Below are 21223 nucleotides of genomic sequence, written 5' to 3'. Positions count from 1 at the left end.
AATAAATAAAATCTTTAAAAAAAAAAAAAAAAAAAAAAAAAAGTTTCATAGGTGTCCTCCCAGAAATTCTTGTGTGTATATATATATATCCATATGTGTATAACTTCCATAAATGAAATTGATCTGTGCATGATCCTTATTATGCTATTTTTCTTTCAGTAATATTTATGGATACAGTTCCATGAATCTAAATATAGTTCTGCATCATTGTTTTCTGCATAATATTTTATTCTGTTTATTTACTTTATTTTTTTTTTAAAGATTTTATTTACTTGACAGAGACAGAGTGAGAGAAGGAACACAAGCAGGGGCAGAGGCAGAGGGAGAAGCAGGCTTCCCATTGAGCAGGGAGCCCGATGCGGGGCTCGATCCCAGGACCCTGGGATCATGACCCGAACCGAAGGCAAACGCTTAATGACTGAGCCACCCAGGCGCCCCTCTGTTTATTTACTTTAACTTTGATACTTAAATGTTTCCCCTTTTCAAACTTTTGTAAATAATGCTACTGGGAACTGCTTGTATATTCATTTTATGGATTTGTTTTGAGCATGAATGTGTACATGGGATTAGCTAGTTTGTAGCACAGCACATTTTGACTTTAAAACATGTCACTGTTGGGGTGCCTGGCAGGCTCAGTTGGTGGAGCTTGCAACTTTTGCTCTCAGGGTTGTGAGTTCAAGCCCCACTTTGGGTTAGAGATTACTTAAAAATAAAATCTTGGGGAGGATAAAAAGTCGTCACCAGTTGCCCTCCAGACAGATTATACTGATTTATACATTTACCAAGGGTACATGAGGATGGTTCCACATAGCACCACTAAGTACATGGTGTTACCAACAATCTCTATTTTTATTTTACCCATTTGATTTTTCGTAAGACTGGCCGATTGTATTTAACATTTCTGAAGTTAATTGTGTCCTTCATATTTTTTTTTAAAGATTTTATTTATTTATTTGACACACACACACACACACACACACACAGCACAAGCAGGGGGAGCGGCAGGCAGAGGGAGAAGCAGGCTTCCCGCGGAGCAGGGAGCCCCATGGCGGGGCTCAATCCCAGGACCCTGGGATTGTGACCTGAGCCCAAGACAGCTGCTCAACCACTGAGCCACCCAGGCGCCCCCTTCATATTTTTTTGACCATTGGGTTTTTAAAGCTTGATTTTATTCTTTTTGTGTCATATGATCTTGCTTATTTTTTTAAAGAAGGTTTAGTTCTTTTACTGTAATTTCATCATAATCTTGATTATGCTTTACTCCTTTGTCCTTTTATGTGCTAATTAAAATCATTCTACATAGTTTTGTGACTTCTATTGATCCTTTCAGGCTACTCAGCTCTTTTCACTATACCACTCAAATTCACTGTGAGCCTTTAAACTTCAATCTCTCATCAGACTTCCAGACCAAAGTTCTTGCTGGGAGAATAGTAATTTTTCCTCTATTAGTAATACACTGAGATGGTAAAGTTCTCTCCAAGACTGTTAGGTCTGAGGCATAGAAGAAGGAGATTTCAAGAAGGAAGGATTTAATAATAGCAGTATTCAGCTAAGCCACGGTTTGAGGAGGATGAAGGTTAAGACAGGGCCAGTGAACTGTCTGCAGGGAGTGTCCCTAGAGACCCCATCGACTGAGGTCATGGAGACGACCGGGTGTACTGGAGAGATCATAGCAGGTTCTTGGGTAAAATTTAGCAGTTAAATGAAAACATTTTAGCTTGTTGGGGGTGAGGTTAATTGGTTATCCAATTAATAAGGGAAAGTTGATTTTAGTACAGGATCCCTTGAACATATTTCTATGCAGAAGAGAAGAAATCTGAAGAGAACTTGAGGGGCTGGCAAAGAAAGAAGTAAGTGAGTGAATTTTGGTGATAGTAGTCTTGTAGAGATCGAGTCACTTCTTTCTTGCAGAATAGGGAGGTTTTACATAGCTGTTGTGGTGAGCAGAATAGTGACTGGTTATTATTGTTGAATAATGAATTATCCCAGAGCTTAGCAGCCTTATGCCAGTTTTTAATTTTGCTTATGATTTTATGGATCAGGAATTTAGAAAGGGCAAAAATAGGATGGTTTGCCTCTGCCGCATGATGTCTGTGTCTTCAGCTGAGACCTCTCAAAGGCTTCAAGTGACTCGATGGGCTGGGGACTGGAATCATCTGGAAGCTTACTTACTCACATGTCTGGTCCCTGGGACCGAGGACTGGAAGGCTGTAACTGCCAACTGGAACACCTCCATGTGGCTTGGCTTCCTCACAGCATGGCAGCCTTAGAGTATTCAGACTTACCTGGTGACTCAGAGTTCCAAAAGCAGACCTCCACCTTTCAAAGTGAGAGCTGTGTTGGCTTTTACAACCTAGCCTCAGAAACCAGGCCATCACTTGTGCTACATTCTTTCGGCTGGAAGCATTTCGGAAGCCAGGAAGGAAGGGAAGAGAAGTAGAGTCCATTTCTTCATGATAGAACTTTGGGATTCTAGAAGAGCAAGTGGTTTGGAAGATACTGTTGTGTCCCTTTTTGGAGAATACAATTTGTCAGAAGAATGTCACAAGAACTTAATGAAAAGACATTGCGGCCTCCCATCTATGTTTAGCTAGATGTATTTTTTGGTGTAATCATTTAACTACTTTCCCTAAAGCATAAATTCATTTAATACTCTTTTTGTCTGGCATAGATTATAAGTCCTAAACCTGAAACCCACTAACTGTATCTAAATTGCTGTGTCGGGCGCCTCATATAGGAGTATGCACAAGTTGGTACATGAGTCAGGCTTTCTCATGATGATTAAACTAGAAAGCATTCTTTGCTTTTGGACTATAAAACTAGATGGGGCTTTAGATTGAGGCTCCAAAGTAAGTTCTATTTTCCATATATATATGTTGAAGACCTTTCATTTACTACATTTGTAGTCCTTTGAATCTAAGACCTGTGTTCTTTTTCCCATTTTTAAAATTTCTTGAGAATTTGGATTATTGACAATGTATTATTCTTCATTTTTTATAAGATGTAACATCTGCTTGGGAAGATGCCTACAGTTGTGTGGTTGAGTCCAACCTTGCTGTGCACTTTGGTATATCCTTGCTCTCTTGTGGTCAGTAGGAGCCAAAAATAACAATGAGCCTTGACTTCTTGAAGGAATGTAGTCTTTCAGTTATATATTGATATCTGAGTGCGTATAATTATGGGCTTTGGTTTCAAGTAGCCAGGGAACTGCTTTCAGGGTACTTTTACTTGAAAAGTTCCTTAGTTACTGAAAGAAATCTTAGTATTTTTTGCCTGTCTTCTGATTTCTGAATTCTGCTTTTACCCAATTAAGGCTTTCTCATTCCAAGATCAATTATTTTCCCTGTTCATATTTTAATATATTGTATTTGAACTTACCTAGAACATAATTAAGAACCAAGAAATGAGCCCAGAATCTTTGAGTACATATGAATAATGTCCAAGTTCTTATACTAAAGCCCATGTTTACTAAAAGGGGAGAGAACACCCTTTCAGAATTTCAAATAATATCTATTTACTCTTTCTTTGTCCACAAATCAAGTAAGGAGAAGGCTAAGAATAAGAAATAAGATATAAAAGCTGGAAAAATAATAAAATCCCAATAAACACTGCAGCCTTAATCTGTTTGATGTAGTGATAAAATTTTTAGGCAGAAAGACCACATGTCTTATCAGAGGAAAATCAGATTGTTATCAAACTTTTGTACATCAACGTTGGAGGCCAAAAGACATTCTGCATTTGACATACTGAAGGAAAGAAATTCTGAGCCAAGTGTTCTGTATCCAGTCACATTGACCTTCAGTTATAAAGGTCCCATGCAAATTGTTAGGTACATGCAGGTCTTGAGGGAGTATTTTTCCCTGAGAAATCTGTTTTTTTAAAAAAGAACTGTAAACAACCAAAATTAATGCAGAGGGATAGACATAAAGACTGATTTCATTAAATGACAAAATTATACCTGAAAAATTACACCTCTGTCAGTCCTCTGGAGTATTTATCTTACAGCATACTATTAAGTAGGTGTATTAACTAGACGCTCAGAAGGACTTTAAAGAATCGAGGTTTATCTTCTGTTGACTGTATTTTTCAATTTAAGGGTAAATTTTATAACAACATATTTAATAGAGCAATGGTTTACATTCTCTTATCAAAGATACATGAAGAGATAAATGGCTGTGCCTGGCACTGTGTATTTAAGAAACAGTAGAAAGTATTGGTAATGGATACAAAATGTGTCTGTGAACTCTCTTTAGCTGTGAATTCTGAGATTTGTAGGTTATTGGTATGTACAATATATTTTTAGTGAAATTGCACACTTGTTGTATGTGTATGTATGAGAAAAAAAGCTTGTGACCCAAATTGCAGAGTCAAGTGAATCTCTGTACTTGGTCTCTTGAAAATATCCATTAACCGGGCGCCTGGGTGGCTCAGTTGGTTAAGCGACTGCCTTCGGCTCAGGTCATGATCCTGGAGTCCCTGGATCGAGTCCCGCATCGGGCTCCCTGTTCGGCAGGGAGTCTGCTTCTCCCTCTGACCATAACCCCTCTCATGTGCTCTCTCTCATTCTCTCTCTCTCTCTCAAATAAATAAATAAAATCTTTAAAAAAAAAAAAAAAGAAAAAGAAAATATCCATTAACCGTTTATAATCTGATGTTAACTCCTCTGCATTTTAAGGACTACCTATCTTTAAGGTGTATTTATAGTATACTGTGTTCTAAACCATTCTTGCTGGATTAAGAAATGATTTAGGAGTGTTCTAGACTATAGACTGTAGAGATTAGACTTCTGGAGTCTGCCCTGCCCCACCGTGGGATTTGCATGACCACTGTGGGCTCTGTCATTCCTTTTTTTTTTTTTAAGATTTTATTTTTAAGTAATCTCTACACCCAGCATGGGGCTCGAACTCACAACCTCAAGACCAATAGTTGCATGTTCTATCGACCGAGCCAGGCAGATGCCCCTTGAGGGTCTTTTCTAACAAAGTGAAAATGTCAACATCACTATATTTTAGAAAAATTTGGCTGTATCTACAAAATTGTGGCACTAAAATGACAAGAAACCTAATTATTGATCATAAAAGCAGATGAAATCCTTACTGTATTTGACTTTTGTCTAGAATCACGTTCCAACTTTGTAAATATTTGGAGCTATTAGTGGACTTTACCCTTAAATGTTTTTAGATCCTGTGATGGCCATGTTCAGGATCTTGTAAGTATTATCACAGCTCAGTTTCCTTCTTAGCAATTTGTCTTAAATACTGTACATTTTAATTTTGCAGTATAAAAAGTATAATTTTTCCACTACACAATTCTCTTAGCGGTGTTTTTGTGTGCTATTACTTGGGATACCTTTAAATTATTAGTTTACTTTTCCCCATCTGGTCATAAGAGAAATAAAGAGAAATATTCTAAGGATATACTGTATTACTAAATTTTGTTCTCAATTAATAACGGAAGTCTAAACTTGAACAACTCTCAAGGCTCTTCACAATCTGATCCCAAAGTGCTTTTCTTGTTTTCCTCTTAGCAGCAAACAGAAGTATTTATTTTATTTTTATTTTTATTTTTTTATTTTTTATTTTTTATTTTTTTTTAAAGATTTTATTTATTTATTTGAGAGAGAGAGAATGAGAGAGAGCACATGAGAGGGGGGAGGGTCAGAGGGAGAAGCAGACTCCCTGCTGAGCAGGGAGCCCGATGCGGGACTCGATCCAGGGACTCCAGGATCATGACCTGAGCCGAAGGCAGTCGCTTAACCAACTGAGCCACCCAGGCGCCATATTTTTATTTTTTTAAAGATTTGTATTTATTTACTTGACAGAGACACAGCGAGAGAGGGAACACAAGCAGGGGAAGTGGCAGAGGGAGAAGCAGGCTTCCTGCAGAGCAGGGAGCCCGATGTGGGGCTCGATCCCAGGACCCTGGGATCATGACCTGAGCTGAAGGCAGACGCTTAACGACTGAGTCACCCAGGCACCTCAGAACATGCCTTCCTGCTGTTGTAATTTTCCTCTTGCTATCTCTTTTTCCTTCTGGGCCTTCCTCTGTTTTTCTGTTAGAGTGTAATATTAACCCAGAATTTAATGTTAGGCCACATCATAAACTGGTAAAGCCTTTTCACGTTTCTCCCTCACACCATACCAAGGAACAGAGAACCAACCTCGCTCCCATCTGTGTCTCTTGTGTTCTCTGCTTTCTCCCTGGTGTATTTATTGCTTTGCCTGTTGTGATCCAGGTACTGTATGCTGGGGATACTGTCTTTCTCCTTGTAGTGTTTAAAATCTCCTGGGAAAGGGGTGCCTGGCTGGCTTATTTGGTGGAGTGTGCAACTCTTGATCTCGGGGTTTTGAGTTGAGCCCTACATTGGGTGTAGAGATTACTTAAAAAAATAAAATCTTTAAAATAAAATCTCCTGGGGAAAGACAAATGAGAAAATGAATAATTAAAATATTCCCAGAAAAATCAGGAAATGCTTCCAAGGAGAGAACCTTGTTTGAGCTTATCCTGAAAGATAAGTAGCTGTTAACTGTATCTTAACACTTTACACACTTGAGACATTTTACACATAAAATACATAGGATATAATAGGCAAATAGCTGAGGAAATGATAGAAAAAAATTAGTCACATTAAGGTTAATACATGAAGATTTATAAATAGATATCTGTATAATTTAAGAGTGTTGCAAATTTTCCTCTGGGTTTCTTAGTCATCAAAGGAAGGAAATGCAGTGGTTGTGAGACTGACAGTTTTCATAAGATGAAAACAAACTAGTCACTCTAAACAAGAGTGCTTTTTCATGGTGCTAAAGATAAATCTATCACGAACCAAGACATTTGTGAGCTTTTATTCTTCCTGCAAGCTGATAAGTTAGCCAGTTTCATAGATGCTTGCAGAAGGCATGAGACTCCTGAGTCAGAAACAAAGGGCTTTATCACTCACAGAACGACAGGCAGCACGTGCTCATGTCCATGCTGGCCCCCTTACCCCCCCCCCCAGCCCCACAAGGGCCATGTGGAGGCAGGCCCAGGCCTATGCTCTGCACACTGTGCCTTTATATCAAAGCTGAGGAGCTTCAAGCTTAGGAAGCTCTCATCTTTTATGGGTATGCAACCAAACCTGCCCAACCTTTGTTCCTGAGGGGAGATACTTATCGTACTGGACAGCAAACCAATGTGCCCTCTTCCCCAGTGGGAGATAGCATAGCTATTTTCCAAGGCTATTCGCCTTGGAATCCTTTGAAAGATAGTCTGGAACAAAGGCCATCAATGTCTATATTCAGAAGATGTGCAGAAATCTGGTTGGTCTGGGAGCAAGTTCTCTCATGAGGTTATAGTCTAGCTGGGGCTGCAGTAATCTGCAGGCTTGACTCGCCCAAAGGACCTGCTTGCCTGATCATTTCGCTGATTGTGGGCAGGTCTCAGTTCCTCCCTGCTGTTGATGAGAGGGTTCAGTTACCTGCCACATGCGCCTCTCTCCAGGGCTGCTCACAACAAGGCAGATAGCTTAGCAGAGAGGCGGGCAGAGAGCACCCAGGATAGAAGCCACAGGTTTTGTAAGATGATGATGAGCCACACTTCCATCTCTTGGGAAATGACATTAAACTTGAATTTTGAAAATCTAGATTCCTTTATAAATATATTTTAATGTTTAGATACACCATTGATAAATAAAAAGAGTTTCTTTAAGCAGTGTGATACATCAGTAAAAGGATAAAAAGCATATGATCTTTCAGTAAATGCAGAAAAAGCATTTGATAAAGTACCAAATTCATTCATGAAAAAAACCTCAACAAACTAGGTTTACAAGGAACATACCTCAACATAATAAAGGCCATATATGAAAAACACAGAGCAGACACCACACTCAGTGGGGATAAACTGAGAGCTTTTCCCCTAAGGTCAGGAACAAGACAAGGAAGTCCACTCTAACCACTTTTTTTTTTTTTTAAGGATTTTATTTATTTAGGGCCTCCTGGGTGGCTCAGTTGGTTAAGTGTCTACCTTCAGCTCAGGTCATGATTCCAGGGTCCTGGGATCGAGCCCCGCATCGGGCTCCCTGCTGTGGGGAGCCTGCTTCTCCCTCTCTTGGCTCCTCCTGCCTGTGCTCACTTACTGTCAAATAAATAAATTTAAAAAAAAAGATTTTATTTATTTATTAGCGCAAGCACGTGAGCCATTGGTGGAGGGGAGGGGCGGGGGCAAAGGGTGAGGGAAAGAATCTCAAGCAGACTCCGTGCTGAGCATGGAACCCTTCGTGGGGCTCGACCTCATGACCCCAATATCACGACCTGAGCCAAAGCCAAGAGTCAAATGCTCAACCAACTGAGCCACCCACCCGCTCTCACCACTTTAATTCGTACTGGAAGTCCTAGCCACAGCAGTCAGACCACAAAAAGAAATAAAAGGCATCCAGATCAGTAAGGATGAAGTGAAACTTTCACTGTTTGCAGATGACATGATATGATAGATAGAAAACCCAAAAGATTCCACCAGAAAACTGCTAGAACTGATAAAACAAATTCAGTAAAGTTGTAGGATACAAAATTAACGTACAGAAATCTGTTGCATTTCTATACACCCATAATGAAGCAGCGAAAGAGAAATTAAAACAATCCCATTTACAGTTGCACCAGAAATTATAAAATACCTAGGAGTAAACTTAACCAAACAGGTTGAAAGGCCTGGACGCTGAAAACTACAAAACATTGATGATAGAAATTGAGCACGACACAAAGAAATGGAATGACATTGCATACTCATGGATGGGAAGAAAATTACTGTTAAAATGTCTGTACTACCCAAAGCAATCTACAGATTTAGTGCAATCCCTATCAAAATACCAACAGCATTTTTCACAGAACTAGAACAAACAATCCTAAAATTTGTATGGAACCACAAAAGACCCTGAATAGCCAAAGCAGTCTTGAAAAAAGAGAAACAAAACTGGAGGCATCAGAATTCCAGACTTCAAGTTACATTACAAAGCTGTAGTAATCAAAACAGTATACTACTAGAACAAAAATAGATACATAGATCAAGGGAACAAGATAGAAAACCCAGGAATAGACCCACAATGATATGGTCAGTTTTCAACAAAGCAGGAAAGAATATGCAATGGGAAAAAGTCTCCAACAAATGGTATTGGGAAAACTGGACATCTACATGCAAAAGAATGAAACTGGACCACTTTCTTAAACCATGCACAAAAATAAATTCAAAATGGATTAGAGACCTAAATGTAAAAGTTGAAACCATAAAAATCATACAGGAGATCACAGGCAATAATTTCTCTGGCATCAGCTATAGCATCATTTTTCTAGATATGCCTCCTGAGGCAAGGGACATAAAAGCAAAAGTAAACTACTGGGACTACATCAAAATAAAGAGCTGCTGCACAGTGAAGGAAACAATCAAAAATAAAAGGCAGCCTACTGAATGGGAGAAAATATTTGCAAATGACATATCTGATTAAGGGTTAGTATCCAAAATATATAAAGAACTGATACAACTCAACATCCAAAAAACAAAAAATGGGCAGAAGACATGAACAGATACTTCTCCAAAAAAGACATCCAGATGGCCAATAAACACATAAAAAGATGCTCAACATCACTCATCATCAGGGCAATGCAAATCAAAACCACAATGAAATATATCACCTCACACTAGTATCACATTAGTAAGAAGGGCTAAAATCAACAATACAGAAATGTGTGTTGAAGATGTAGAGAATAAAGGAACCCTCTTGCACTGTTGGTGAGAATGCAAGCTGGTGCAGCACTGTGGAAAACAGCATATAGTTTCCTCAAAAAGTTAAAAATAGTACTACCCTACGATCCAGTAACTGGACTACTGGGTATTTACCCCAAGAATACTAAAACACTAATTCAAATGGATACATGCACCCCTGTGTTTACTGTAGTTTTATTTACCATACACAAAGTATGGAAGCAGGCCAAATGTCCATCAATCGATAAATTCATAAAGAAAATATGGTGTGTATACACACACATACACAATGGAATATAAGCCATAAAAAAGAATGAAATCTTGCCATTTGCAACAATGTGGACAGAGCTAGAGAATATAATGCAAAGCAAAATAAGTCAGCCAGAGAAAGACAAATATCATATGATTTCACTTAATTTAAGACACAAATGGGCAAAGGAAAAAGACAAACCAAGGAGCAGACTTTTTTTTTTTTTAAGATTTGATTTATTTATTAGAGGGAGAGTGTGAGTAGGGAAAGAGGCAGAGGGAGAGGGCGAGAGGATCTCAAGTGGACTCTGTACTGAGCAGAGTCCAACATGAGGCTTGATCCCACCACCCTGAGATCACTACTCAAGCTGAAACCGAGCATTGGATGCCCACCCGACTGAGCGACCCAGGTGCCCCCAGACTCTTAACTGTAGAGAACAAACGGATGGTTACCAGAATGGAGCGGGGGGGGGGGGATTAAAAAGGTGATGGGGATTAAAGAGTACACTTACCATGATGAGCACTGCGTAATGTATAAAATTGTCAAATTACTATACTGTACACCTGAAACTAATATAATGCTGTATGTTAACTATACTGGAATTAAAATAAAAACCTTTAAAAAAAAGACGAGTTTCTTTTTAACATTTGACAGCTCTAAATCATCATCATATCTGGAGTATCACAAACCTTTTACTAATTGGGCTATGTTAGTGAATTAGATTACACTTTGGGCCAGTTTTACCATCTTAAATAGCTATAGACAATACCCTGAACCCTAGTCTGCTGACTCATTAATCTGTCATTAGTCACAGTGGATTTGGATAATGGCAGAACAACAGGGAACACTTCTGTGGCACTGAATATGTGCCTGGGTACAGTCCTGAGCAGGTGATTGTAGGTGCAGATACCCAGAGAAATAGAGTAATTTGCTCAGTGTCACATAGCTAGTAAATGCCAGTGTGATTCTAATCGGCATCCTTTTTAAAGCACAAATCTGAATAAATAATTGGCAGGTAGTCAAGAACTTAAAATTATTTGTTGGACTTTATATTAACATTTTGTATATTCAAGGTCTCTTAATGTATGGATTCTACTTAAATCACTGCGGCTCTACTGCAAAAATTGTTTCTGCATTTTATTATATTTTACTCTCAAGTAATTTTTGTTGTTACTGCTTTAGGTCATAGATAAATAGGAAACCTCTTTTGGAGCATTTTCCTTTGCTCTGGGTTTCCCTGTAGAGCTCGCTCCCATTTATTAGTGTTACAGAGAATATTTGGTATAATAACAGATTAATTTATATTCAGGAGGGTTTTTTATTTTTATTTTTTTTTTAATTTTATTTATTTGAGAGAGCGACAGAGATAGCAACAGAGAGCATGAGCGGGGAGGAGATGGAGAAGTAGGTTCCCAACTAAGCAAGGAGCCGGATGCAGGACTCCATCCCAGGACCCTGGGATCATGACCTGAGCCGAAGGCAGACGCTTAACCGGCTGAGCCACCCAGGTGCCCCTCAAGAGGGCTTTTAAAAAAAGATTTTATTTATTTATTTGAGAGAGAGAGCACATGCACGCGTGTGTGAGCAATCGGGGAGGAGCGGTGGGGGGAGGGAGAGGGAAAGAATCCCAAGCAGACTCTACGCTGAGGAGTAGTCTGACCCGGGGCTCGATCTCATGACACTGAGATCATGACCTGAGCCAAAACCAAGAGTGGGACGCTTAACCAACTGAGCCACCCAAGCACCCCTATATTCAAGAGTTTTTAAATAACAGTGATTTCTCTGCTTAACTGCTTTTGAATCTCCCTCAGTCTGAAGGGAGTTGAATAGTTGTGTCAGAGGCTTCCTTATTGCCTTGTTTTGTTTTGTTTTGATGGCTGCTGGGGGTATTTTTTAATACCCTTATTTCTGCTGCCTCTTAATGTGTAGTGTTATTAATGTTTCTACTGGAGTACATGTGATTTATTTTTTATTTTCATTAATTTCAGTTAACATATAATTTATTATTTGTTTCATGGGTACAGGTCTGTGATTCATCAGTCTTATATAATATCCAGTGTTCATTACAACACATACCCTCCCCAATGTCCCATCACCCAGTTACCCCATCCTCCCACCCCCCTCTTCTCCTGCAACCCTGTTTGTTTCCTAAGATTAAGAGTCTCTTATGCTTTGTCTCCCTCTCTGGTTTCATCTTGTTTCATTTTTTTCCTCTCTTTCCCTGTGATCCTCTGTCTTGTTTCTTAAATTCCACATATCAGTGAGATCATATGATACTTGTCTTTCTCTGACTGACTTATTTCGCTTAGCATAACACCCTCTAGTTCCATACATGTCGCAAATGGCACGATTTCATTTTTTTGATGGCTGCGTAATATTGCATTGTATATATATACCACACCTTCTTTATCCATTCATTTGTTGATGGACATCTTGGGCTCTTTCCATAGTTTGGTTATTGTGGAAATTGCTGCTATAAACATTGGGATGCAGGTGCCCCTTCGGATGTCTACATTTGTATCTTTGGGGTAATATCCAGTAGTGCAATTGCTGGGTCGTACGGTAGCTCTATTTTCAACTTTTTGAGGAACCTCCATACTGTTTTCCAGAGTGGCTGCACCAGCTTGCATTCCCACCAACAGTGTAGGAGGGTTCCCCTTTCTCCGCATGCTCACCAATATCTGTCGTTTCCTGACTTGTTAATTTTAGCCATTCTGACTGGTGTGAGGTGATATCTCATTGAGGTTTTGATTTGTATTTCCCTGATGCCGAGTGATGTTGAGCACTTTTTCATGTGTCTCTTGGCCATTTGGATGTCTTCTTTGTAGAAATGTCTGTTCATGTCTTCTACCTATTTCTTGATTGGATTATTTATTCTTTGGGTGTTGAGTTTGATAAGTTCTTTATAGATTTTGGATACTAGCCCTTTATCTGATACGTCATTTGCAAATATCTTCTCCCATTCTGTCGGTTGTCTTTTGGTTTTGTGGACTGTTTCCTTTGCTGTGCAAAAGCTTTTTATCTTGATGAAGTCCCAAGAGTTCATTTTTGCCCTTGCTTCCCTTGCCTTTGGCGATGTTTCTAGGAAGAAGTTGCTGTGGCTGAGGTCGAAAAGGTTGCTGCCTGTGTTCTCCTTTAGGATGTTGATGGACTCCTGTCTCACATTGAGGTCTTTCAACCATTTGGAGTCTATTTTTGTGTGTGGTGTAAGGAAATGGTCCAGTTTCATTCTTCTGCATGTGGCTGTCCAATTTTCCCAACACCATTTGTTGAAGAGACTGTCTTTTTTCCATTGGATATTCTTTCCTGCATTGTCAAAGATTAGTTGACCATAGAGTTGAGGGTCCATTTCTGGGCTCTCTATTCTGTTCCATTGATCTATGTGTCTGTTTTTGTGCCAGTACCATACTGTCTTGATGATGACAGCTTTGTAATAGAGCTGGAAGTCCGGAATTGTGATGCCGCCAGCATTGGCTTTCTTTTTCAACATTCCTCTGGCTATTCGGGGTCTTTTGTGATTCCATACAAATTTTAGGATTGTTTATTCCAGCTCTGTGAAAAAAGTTGATGGTATTTTGATAGGGATTGCTTTGAATGTGTAGATTGCTCTAGGTAGCATAGACATTTTGACCGTATTTGTTCTTCTAATCCATGAGCAGGGAATGTTTTTCCATTTCTATGTGCCTTCCTCAATTTCTTTCATGAGTATTCTGTAGTTTTCTGAGTACAGATCCTTTGCTTCTTTGGTTAGGTTTATTCCTAGGTATCTTGTGGTTTTGGGTGGGGTGAATGTGATTTAAATTATACTTTAAATTACTAATGAAGAAAATAGTATTTTCTTTTTTTTTTTTTTTAAAGATTTTATTTATTTATTTGACAGAGAGAGCACAAGCAGGGGGAGCAGCAGTGGGAGAGGGAGAAGCAGACTCCCCGCTGAGCAAGGAGCCCGACGTGGGGCTCGATCCCAGGACCCTGGGATCATGACCTGAGCTGAAGGCAGTCACTTAACCGACTGAGCCACCCAGGCACCCCTAAAATAGTATTTTCTTAGATTTCAACATTTTTATTTGATGTTGCCTGTAAACATAATTTTCACAACTGAGAGATGCGGCTGTGAAATTTTAGGAAGCTTATGTGGGATAAAATTTTAAAGCAATACTTTATTTTCATAACTAGTTCGTAACCAAAATTATGGTTACTAAATACTTGTAAAATCTTGTTTATAAAGGCAATTACAATAGATTCTTATGGGTCATTGACAGACAAACCATTTCCAACTCAGACATGTTATTGATACCTTATGCTGAGAAAATAGATCCCATTTAAAATGGCAGTTTTTATTTTATTTCAGAATTTTTCCTCTCTGTTTATTCACAATGCGATGCACTTAATTTTTATTAGAATCCCAGACAGAAAGAAAAGGGGTACATATTTTAGCTGATGGGTGAATAGTAAAACATGGTATTGCAGAAAGAGCACAGTGTTTTGAGTCTGGTACATCTGGATTCTAATTCTGACTCTCCTGGTTCCTTCCCAGGTGGCATCAGACTGATGGTAGAGCCTCAGTGGCCACCCCCTGACACACACACACACACACACTTGTTCAGTAGGTATGATAATAAGTGTCATCATAAATGCAAGGAATCTAGAGTGGGCCTTTAGTAGGCTTTTTTTATCTTGCTTTCCCTTTTATTTCTTAGAGGTCATTTTAGAAAAAGTAGGGTCCCACCTGTGTGTGCTCTCTGGTCACATTGTAGAGCCTCCTCTGTCCCCCAGTGGTTGAAACTGGCTTTTACCTACTCTGGGCTTGCCTCTAGATAGCCCTCTTCCCAGCACACATTTGGAATGAGTAAGAGACTGGTTAAAAATGACATGCTTGGGGTGCCTGGGTGGCTCAGTCATTGAGTGTCTGCCTTCGGCTCAGGTCATGATCCCAGGGTCCTGGGATCGAGCCCCACGTCGGGCTCCTGGCTCAGCGGGGAGTCTGCTTCTCCCTCTCCCCCTCCCCCTGCTTGTGTTCCCTCTCTGGCTGTGTCTCTGTCAAATAAATAAATAAAATCTTTAAAAATAAATAAATAAATAATAAAAATGACATGCCTTTTTTATAGAAATTGTCAAACATACAGAAGGAATAGTTGAAGGAATAGTATAGGGAGTTCCTGCATTTCCGCTGTGGAGGAGAGTGTTACCATTTTAGCATTGTTGAAGAGTTGCTGACATTTTCTCTTACTTGCTTTATTGTATACATACATACATTTTTTCTTTTGCTGAATTACTGGAAAGGAAGTTACAAAAATCATGACAGTTTACTCCAAAAAATCTTTAGCAGACTTACCTAAGAATAAGCATTCTCATTATATAGCCATAAGGTCATTGTTATAACTAAGAAAATGCATAATTCTGTAATATCATCTTGGGACGCCTGGGTGGCTCAGTCATTGGGCGTCTGCCTTTGGTTTAGGTCATGATCCCAGGGTCCTGGGTTCGAGCCCTGCATCAGGCTCCCTGCTCTGTGGGAAGCCTGCTTCTCCCTCTCCCACTCCCCCTGCTTGTGTTCCCTCTCCCGCTGTGTCTCTCTCTGTGAGATAAATAAATAAAATATTTTAAAACAAATAAATCCATATCTTATTTAAGTTTACTTAATTGTCTCAAGAAGCGTCTTTTACACCTATTTTTTTTTTTCTTTTTAAATCTGGGTCCTAATTGGATTTACCCATTACATTAACTCTTATGGTTTTTTTAATCCTTTTAATCTAGTAATGAGCCCCCTCCTCTTTCAGTTCCCTGGCAACTTTAAGTCTGATGCTGTCTGTAGGTTTTTTACGGATGCCCTTCTGTTCCTGCTTCGTCCAGATTTTTGACCAGGAGTGCATGTTGGATATTAAGAATTTTTTTTCCCCCCGTTTATTCAGCTAATCATATGGTTTCTAAGTTTTCATTCCTGGAATAAAACCCACTTGGTCATGGAGTATTATCCTTTTTATATGTTGTTTGATTAGATTTGATGAAATTTTGTTTAGAATTTTTATATCTACATCATGGCGAAAATTGTCTGAATCAAAGTAATGCTGGCTTCATAGAATGAGATTGGGAGGATTTCCTCCTTTTCACTTTTCAGGGAGTATGTAGAATTGTTAGTATTTTTCCTGTAAATGTTTGAGATTCTTCACCAATTCGTATTTTATGGGAAGGTTTTTAAGTACAAATTGATTTTTTTAGAAACTGATATAGAGTTACTTAGGTATGTAATTCTTGGAGTTTGGGTATGTTGTGTTTTTCATGGTATTTGTCCATTTAGTCTATGTTTTCATATTTATAGGTATAAAAATATTTGTAATATTCTCTGTTGTCCTTTTAATAGTTATAAAATATGTAGTGATGTCACCTCACTTGTGTTGGTAATTTGTGTTTTCTTTCTTTTTTCCCTGGTCAACTTAGCCAGTTTATTATTTTCATTTTCTCAAAGAACCAGCTTTTGGTTTCACTGATTTCTCTCTTTTTTAATGTTTCTTATTTCACTGATTACAGCTCATATGTTTATTCTCTTCTTTCTTCTGCTTACTTGAAGTTACATTTGTTCTTTTTCTGTTTTTTTTTTAATTGGAAACTGAGCTTATTGATTTGAAATCTTTTTTCTTATGTGGGCATTGAGTGCTCTAAATTTTCCTCTTAAGTTTTAATGTTTTAGCAACATTTCAGAGATTCTGAGGTTAGGTTTTCATTTTCATTTAGTGTAAAATTCTTTATAATTTCCTTTTGATTTCTTCTTTATCCCATGGGTTATTTTGAAGTGTGTTAGTTTCCCAATTTTGTGGTATTTTCTTTTACTCATTTTTTTTTTTTTTAAAGATTTTATTTATTTATTTGACAGAGACAGACACAGTGAGAGAGGGAACACAAGCAGGGGGAGTGGGAGAGGGAGAAGCAGGCCTCCCGCTGAGCAGGGAGCCCGATGCGGGGCTCGATCCCAGGACCCTGGGATCATGACCCGAGCTGAAGGCAGACGCTTAACGACTGAGCCACCCAGGCGCCCCATCTTTTACTCATTTTTAAGTTAATTCTATTGTTGTCTGAGAACATGCTTTATATTACTTGAATTTTTTAATATCTGTTGAAACTTGTTTTATGCCCAGTATATGGTTTATGTTGGTACATGTTCTGTGTACTTGAAAAAAATATTTGCTGTTGATTAGAGTGTTCTATAAATGTCAATTATATCAAGTTGGTTGGTGGTGTATTCAAATCTTCCATATCCTTACTGCTTTTGTATCTGCTTGTTCTATTAACTTTTGAGGAAAGGAGCACAGGTATCTTCAGTGATCCCAGACGTGTATTATCGTTCTGTGAACAAACTGCTTTTTACCACACCTTCCTTTTTTAAGACTTTGTGTGTTGGAGGTGATTCTCAAGTTTTTCTTTAGACTTTTGATAGTCTTCAGTGGTTGTGGAGACAAACCTCCCCATCAGAGGACTGAGAAAGTAGTGTTGGTACAAAAGAAATGAATACTTAGTAGTACCTTTATTAGAAAATACTTCGCTGAAAATCCTTCCAAACGATTTTGTATGGTAAGAGTTCTGAATTTTTGATTCACTCAAATTGACCCTATTTTTGGCTCAGCAAGGAAAAGAGAGTCATCTTCATCTTTGGTCAGCAATTCTAGAACAGCTAAGAAGGATAGTTTTAGAATTGTCTGCTTTGGAGCCTTGATAGTTGGAGTAGAGCTTTAGTTACAGTTTTCTTCAGTGTGCTGGAGGGATGGGAGTTGGAGAAGAAATCAGCGAGTGAACTTAATTACTTAACAATCAATTTTTATTCTCTAGTATTTGTAATCCAATCTAATATTTTTTTAATAATCAAAGGTCAACTTCTAAGTGATAAGTGCATGGTTTTTATAATAAATAATACAAATAGTGAAGTACAAATGTGTCCGCTAAACCCCAAGTCGTGGTAGTTCTCAGGTGCTTGAATCTTCTGGTACTCTGCCAGATGCCATGAGAAGGGTCTGTGGGGAGCACTGTTGATCAATTCCTGTGCTGCGTGTTGGTAAAGCAGCAGAAGGAGGTGTCCGTGTCTAGGCTGTGACTGTTACCAGTGTGCCAGGCAGTGTTGCAGGCCGTGGAGTGTCCGCTGCTAGGAGTCATTATGGTGCACGCTGTTCGCTGATCTCAGGGAATTGTAGAATTAATTGGGAGAGTTACTGGAGTGTCCACTTTCTCTAATTCTGTGGGTGTTGGGCAGGTTGGTGTGGTCTGCTGTGGGGAGTCATGTTCTGCCTTCCGGCAGCATGGATGTTATTTACCCTTTTATGGGAAGAGGTTGAAAAATGATCAGAAGAGACTTGTTTTCTATGGAGATCTGGGGGGTAGGGTAGGAGAATCTATGGAATATAGGTTTGAAATTATGTCGTATTTTCAAAATAAAAGGATAAGTGTTTAGTACTTTTAATTGTTTTTATATTTGTATTAAAAAATTGCTTCTCTACCCCCTCTTGTTTTAGTTGGCCTGCCTTTAGGTATATCATTATTATTATTATTATTATTTTTAATCCTCTGCTAGGTACATTATTCTTAGATCATCTGTGGGCTCCTGAGATAACTGGACTAAACTAGTAATTTCTTTTGTTCAACTTTCAAAGTCCTATTGAAAAAGGAGTGGCTGTGCTTATGCTGTGATTATATTGGAAATATAGTGCTCTTCTGTTTTTGCTCACGTACACACTCTGGTTGTTGGAGAATCCAAGTCTGAAACATACCATAATGATACAAATTTCTTCTCTTTATGCGTAATTAAGTTATTTTTAAATTTAGAGACTTTAATGTTGGGAATAATATGCAGTTAAGTAGTAAGTAGCTTTTAATTAAGCTATCAAGTGTTCCCCAGTTACTAAGTCCTGCAGTTGTTAAAAATGAAATACATTTCTTCCTGGTGGACAGGGCGTGGACTTTGGAGTCAGACCCAGTTTCCAGCCCTGAACCTAATACTTACTGTCTCTGAGACTTGGTGTGTAGAAATCACACCATCTGCTTTATGGCGTGGTTGTAAGAAATGACATAGACACCAGCATTTCCTAAATACTTTGTGTTGTGAAATGTTCCTTTTTTTTTTTTTTTAAGGAATCATTTCATGAGCAAATATGTCTCAGATTTGCAGCATGCTCTCTTCTCTTTGATGTCCCACTGTGTGTTAAGACATTGGGCTCTTAGAACCCCTTGGTCAAGAAATCTGCTTTGATTTGTTGAACTTCGAATTTCCCAAAAGGACTTCTCCTCTCTTCTTCTCCCCACCCCCATCGTGGAACACCTGCAGCATATTGTAGTTTACTTTCCTTTCATGGAACATAGTTTTGAAAATAAAGTGCCAAGCACAGTGCCCCTAATTTGTACTTGGAAAATTATAAGTTTTTTCCTCCTCCTTTCCAGTGTTAATTTTAATGGTTCAAAAATTGTATTGTAAACTCAGAGCCCCCTTCAATTTTAGTTTAACCTTCTAAGTAAGCAATAAGCCATTTTTTCTTCCAGTTTTATCGAGATATGTATTTAGTAATACAGTACTGTATAAGCTTAATATGACTTGACATATGTGTATATTGTGAAATGAGCGAAACAGTGAGTTTAGTCACCACCTATTCATCCGTTTAATAATTTGCTATATTCTTAATTTATTATTCTTTAGTTTGTATCTTTTACCCAGAATATTGTAAAGACTTTGATATTAAAATCTGAGAAATGCTGATGTAGTGGTAGGAGAGTAAGAATCTTAGAAACTCAGTATCTGGTCAAATTCCTGCTTCACTAATTCAGTTGAGTAACAGTTTAAATATTCATAAACATTCATAGTATTTCTTGAAGTTTATTCCTAGCCCTCTGAAAGATACTGAGATGTACTATAAGATGTGGCTTGGATACTTCTGCACCTGCCTTGAGCCTCTGAACACTAGGTGGGAACGAACTATCCAAGTCTTTTTTGAGTGATTTTTAAGAATTCTGTAGATTTAAAAAATGAGAGATAACGTTGCAATAAAAAAGCAGATGTTAAAAGAATAAAACGTAGGAAAGCATTGTTTGTTTTAGAAAAAATTAAGATAGATAAAAAAGAATAAAAGTAATTTTATACCCAGCGATGTTTGTTGCTAACATCTTATCCCCTAGATTTTTCCTTGTGTGTTTCACAAAAATGGTATCATATTCTACACACTACCCTGTAGCCTGCTTATTTTACATCCAAATGTAGAATAAGGTCTTTTTATGCCACACATCTATGAAGGCACCATTACCTTTCCCAAGTATCTGCCTCAACAGGGTGTCCTCTCTCTCTCTCCAGCTTGTTTCTCAGCAGGGGTTTGAGGGGGCAGGAAGTGTGGGGAGAGTAGCAAGCTCTGTTGGAGGGTAAACTGTTGTACATTATATGATTCCTTGTTGGTTATGTATGAACTATTGGCGTAAGCAGAATGAGGTAGAGTACACATCTTTATTTTGCTGGGTTATGTTCTACTGACCCAAAAAGATTTGCATTGAATTTATTGCTTAAAAGAGAAGACGGCGACATGTGGAAAGGTCAAGAGCCGGTATGTGCATATTATGTACACCTAGACTTAAATATAAGCCTGAAATTACTGTTACGGAGTACTGGATGGTTTGTTGTCTTTCTGAGTTAAATCAGAATGAACAGAAAGCCTAATAGCAAGGCAGAGGACATTTTCCTCCTGATGAAAGATATTTTTGAGAAAAAATGTTATATTATTAAACATACTTTGATCTGATTTTATTATTTAGAGCTTTCTTAAATGGTATCAAGAACTGACTAGAGGGGGCGCCTGGTGGGCTCAGTCAGCAGAGCATGTAACTCTTGATCTTGTGGTCTTGAGTTCAAGCCCCATGTTGGGTGTAGAGATTACTTAAAAATAAATAAAATCTTAAAAAAAAAAACTGACACAAAGGAAGAGATCTTACTACTATTTCTCTGAAATTAAAAAAAATTTTTTTTAATAAAAGGTGGCTACCATCCAGTGAAAATTGGAGACCTCTTCAATGGCCGCTACCATGTTATTAGGAAGCTAGGATGGGGACACTTCTCAACTGTCTGGCTGTGCTGGGATATGCAGTAAGTGTTCTTTTGTCATTTGTGCATTTGATTTCTGGTCCAGTTCAACCTTTATAATCAGGTGTGGCTGAGGAGCTCTCCTGCTTCTGTTGTGCATGTATCGTACTTAGCACAGGCCTGCCTCGCCCGGCTAGACATCCTCC

At 38.5% G+C, this 21223-nt stretch overlaps 1 protein-coding gene across 6 annotated transcripts in view; it reads left to right on the top strand.

Moving 5' to 3' along the window:
- Positions 1 to 21223, top strand: part of SRPK2 (SRSF protein kinase 2) — a 244718-nt gene that overhangs the window by 179365 nt on the left and 44130 nt on the right. For all 6 annotated transcript variants that reach the window (XM_032402335.1, XM_032402336.1, XM_032402341.1 and 3 more), the window contains one exon: positions 20972 to 21080. In XM_032402335.1, coding sequence (XP_032258226.1) covers positions 20972 to 21080 — 109 coding nt within the window. The remainder of the gene's footprint in view (positions 1 to 20971; positions 21081 to 21223) is intronic.

This window comes from Phoca vitulina, unplaced genomic scaffold (assembly GCF_004348235.1).
Source record: "Phoca vitulina isolate PV1807 unplaced genomic scaffold, GSC_HSeal_1.0 scaffold4, whole genome shotgun sequence".
NCBI lineage: Eukaryota > Metazoa > Chordata > Mammalia > Carnivora > Phocidae > Phoca > Phoca vitulina.
This window is presented reverse-complemented; position numbering and strand designations above follow the sequence as displayed.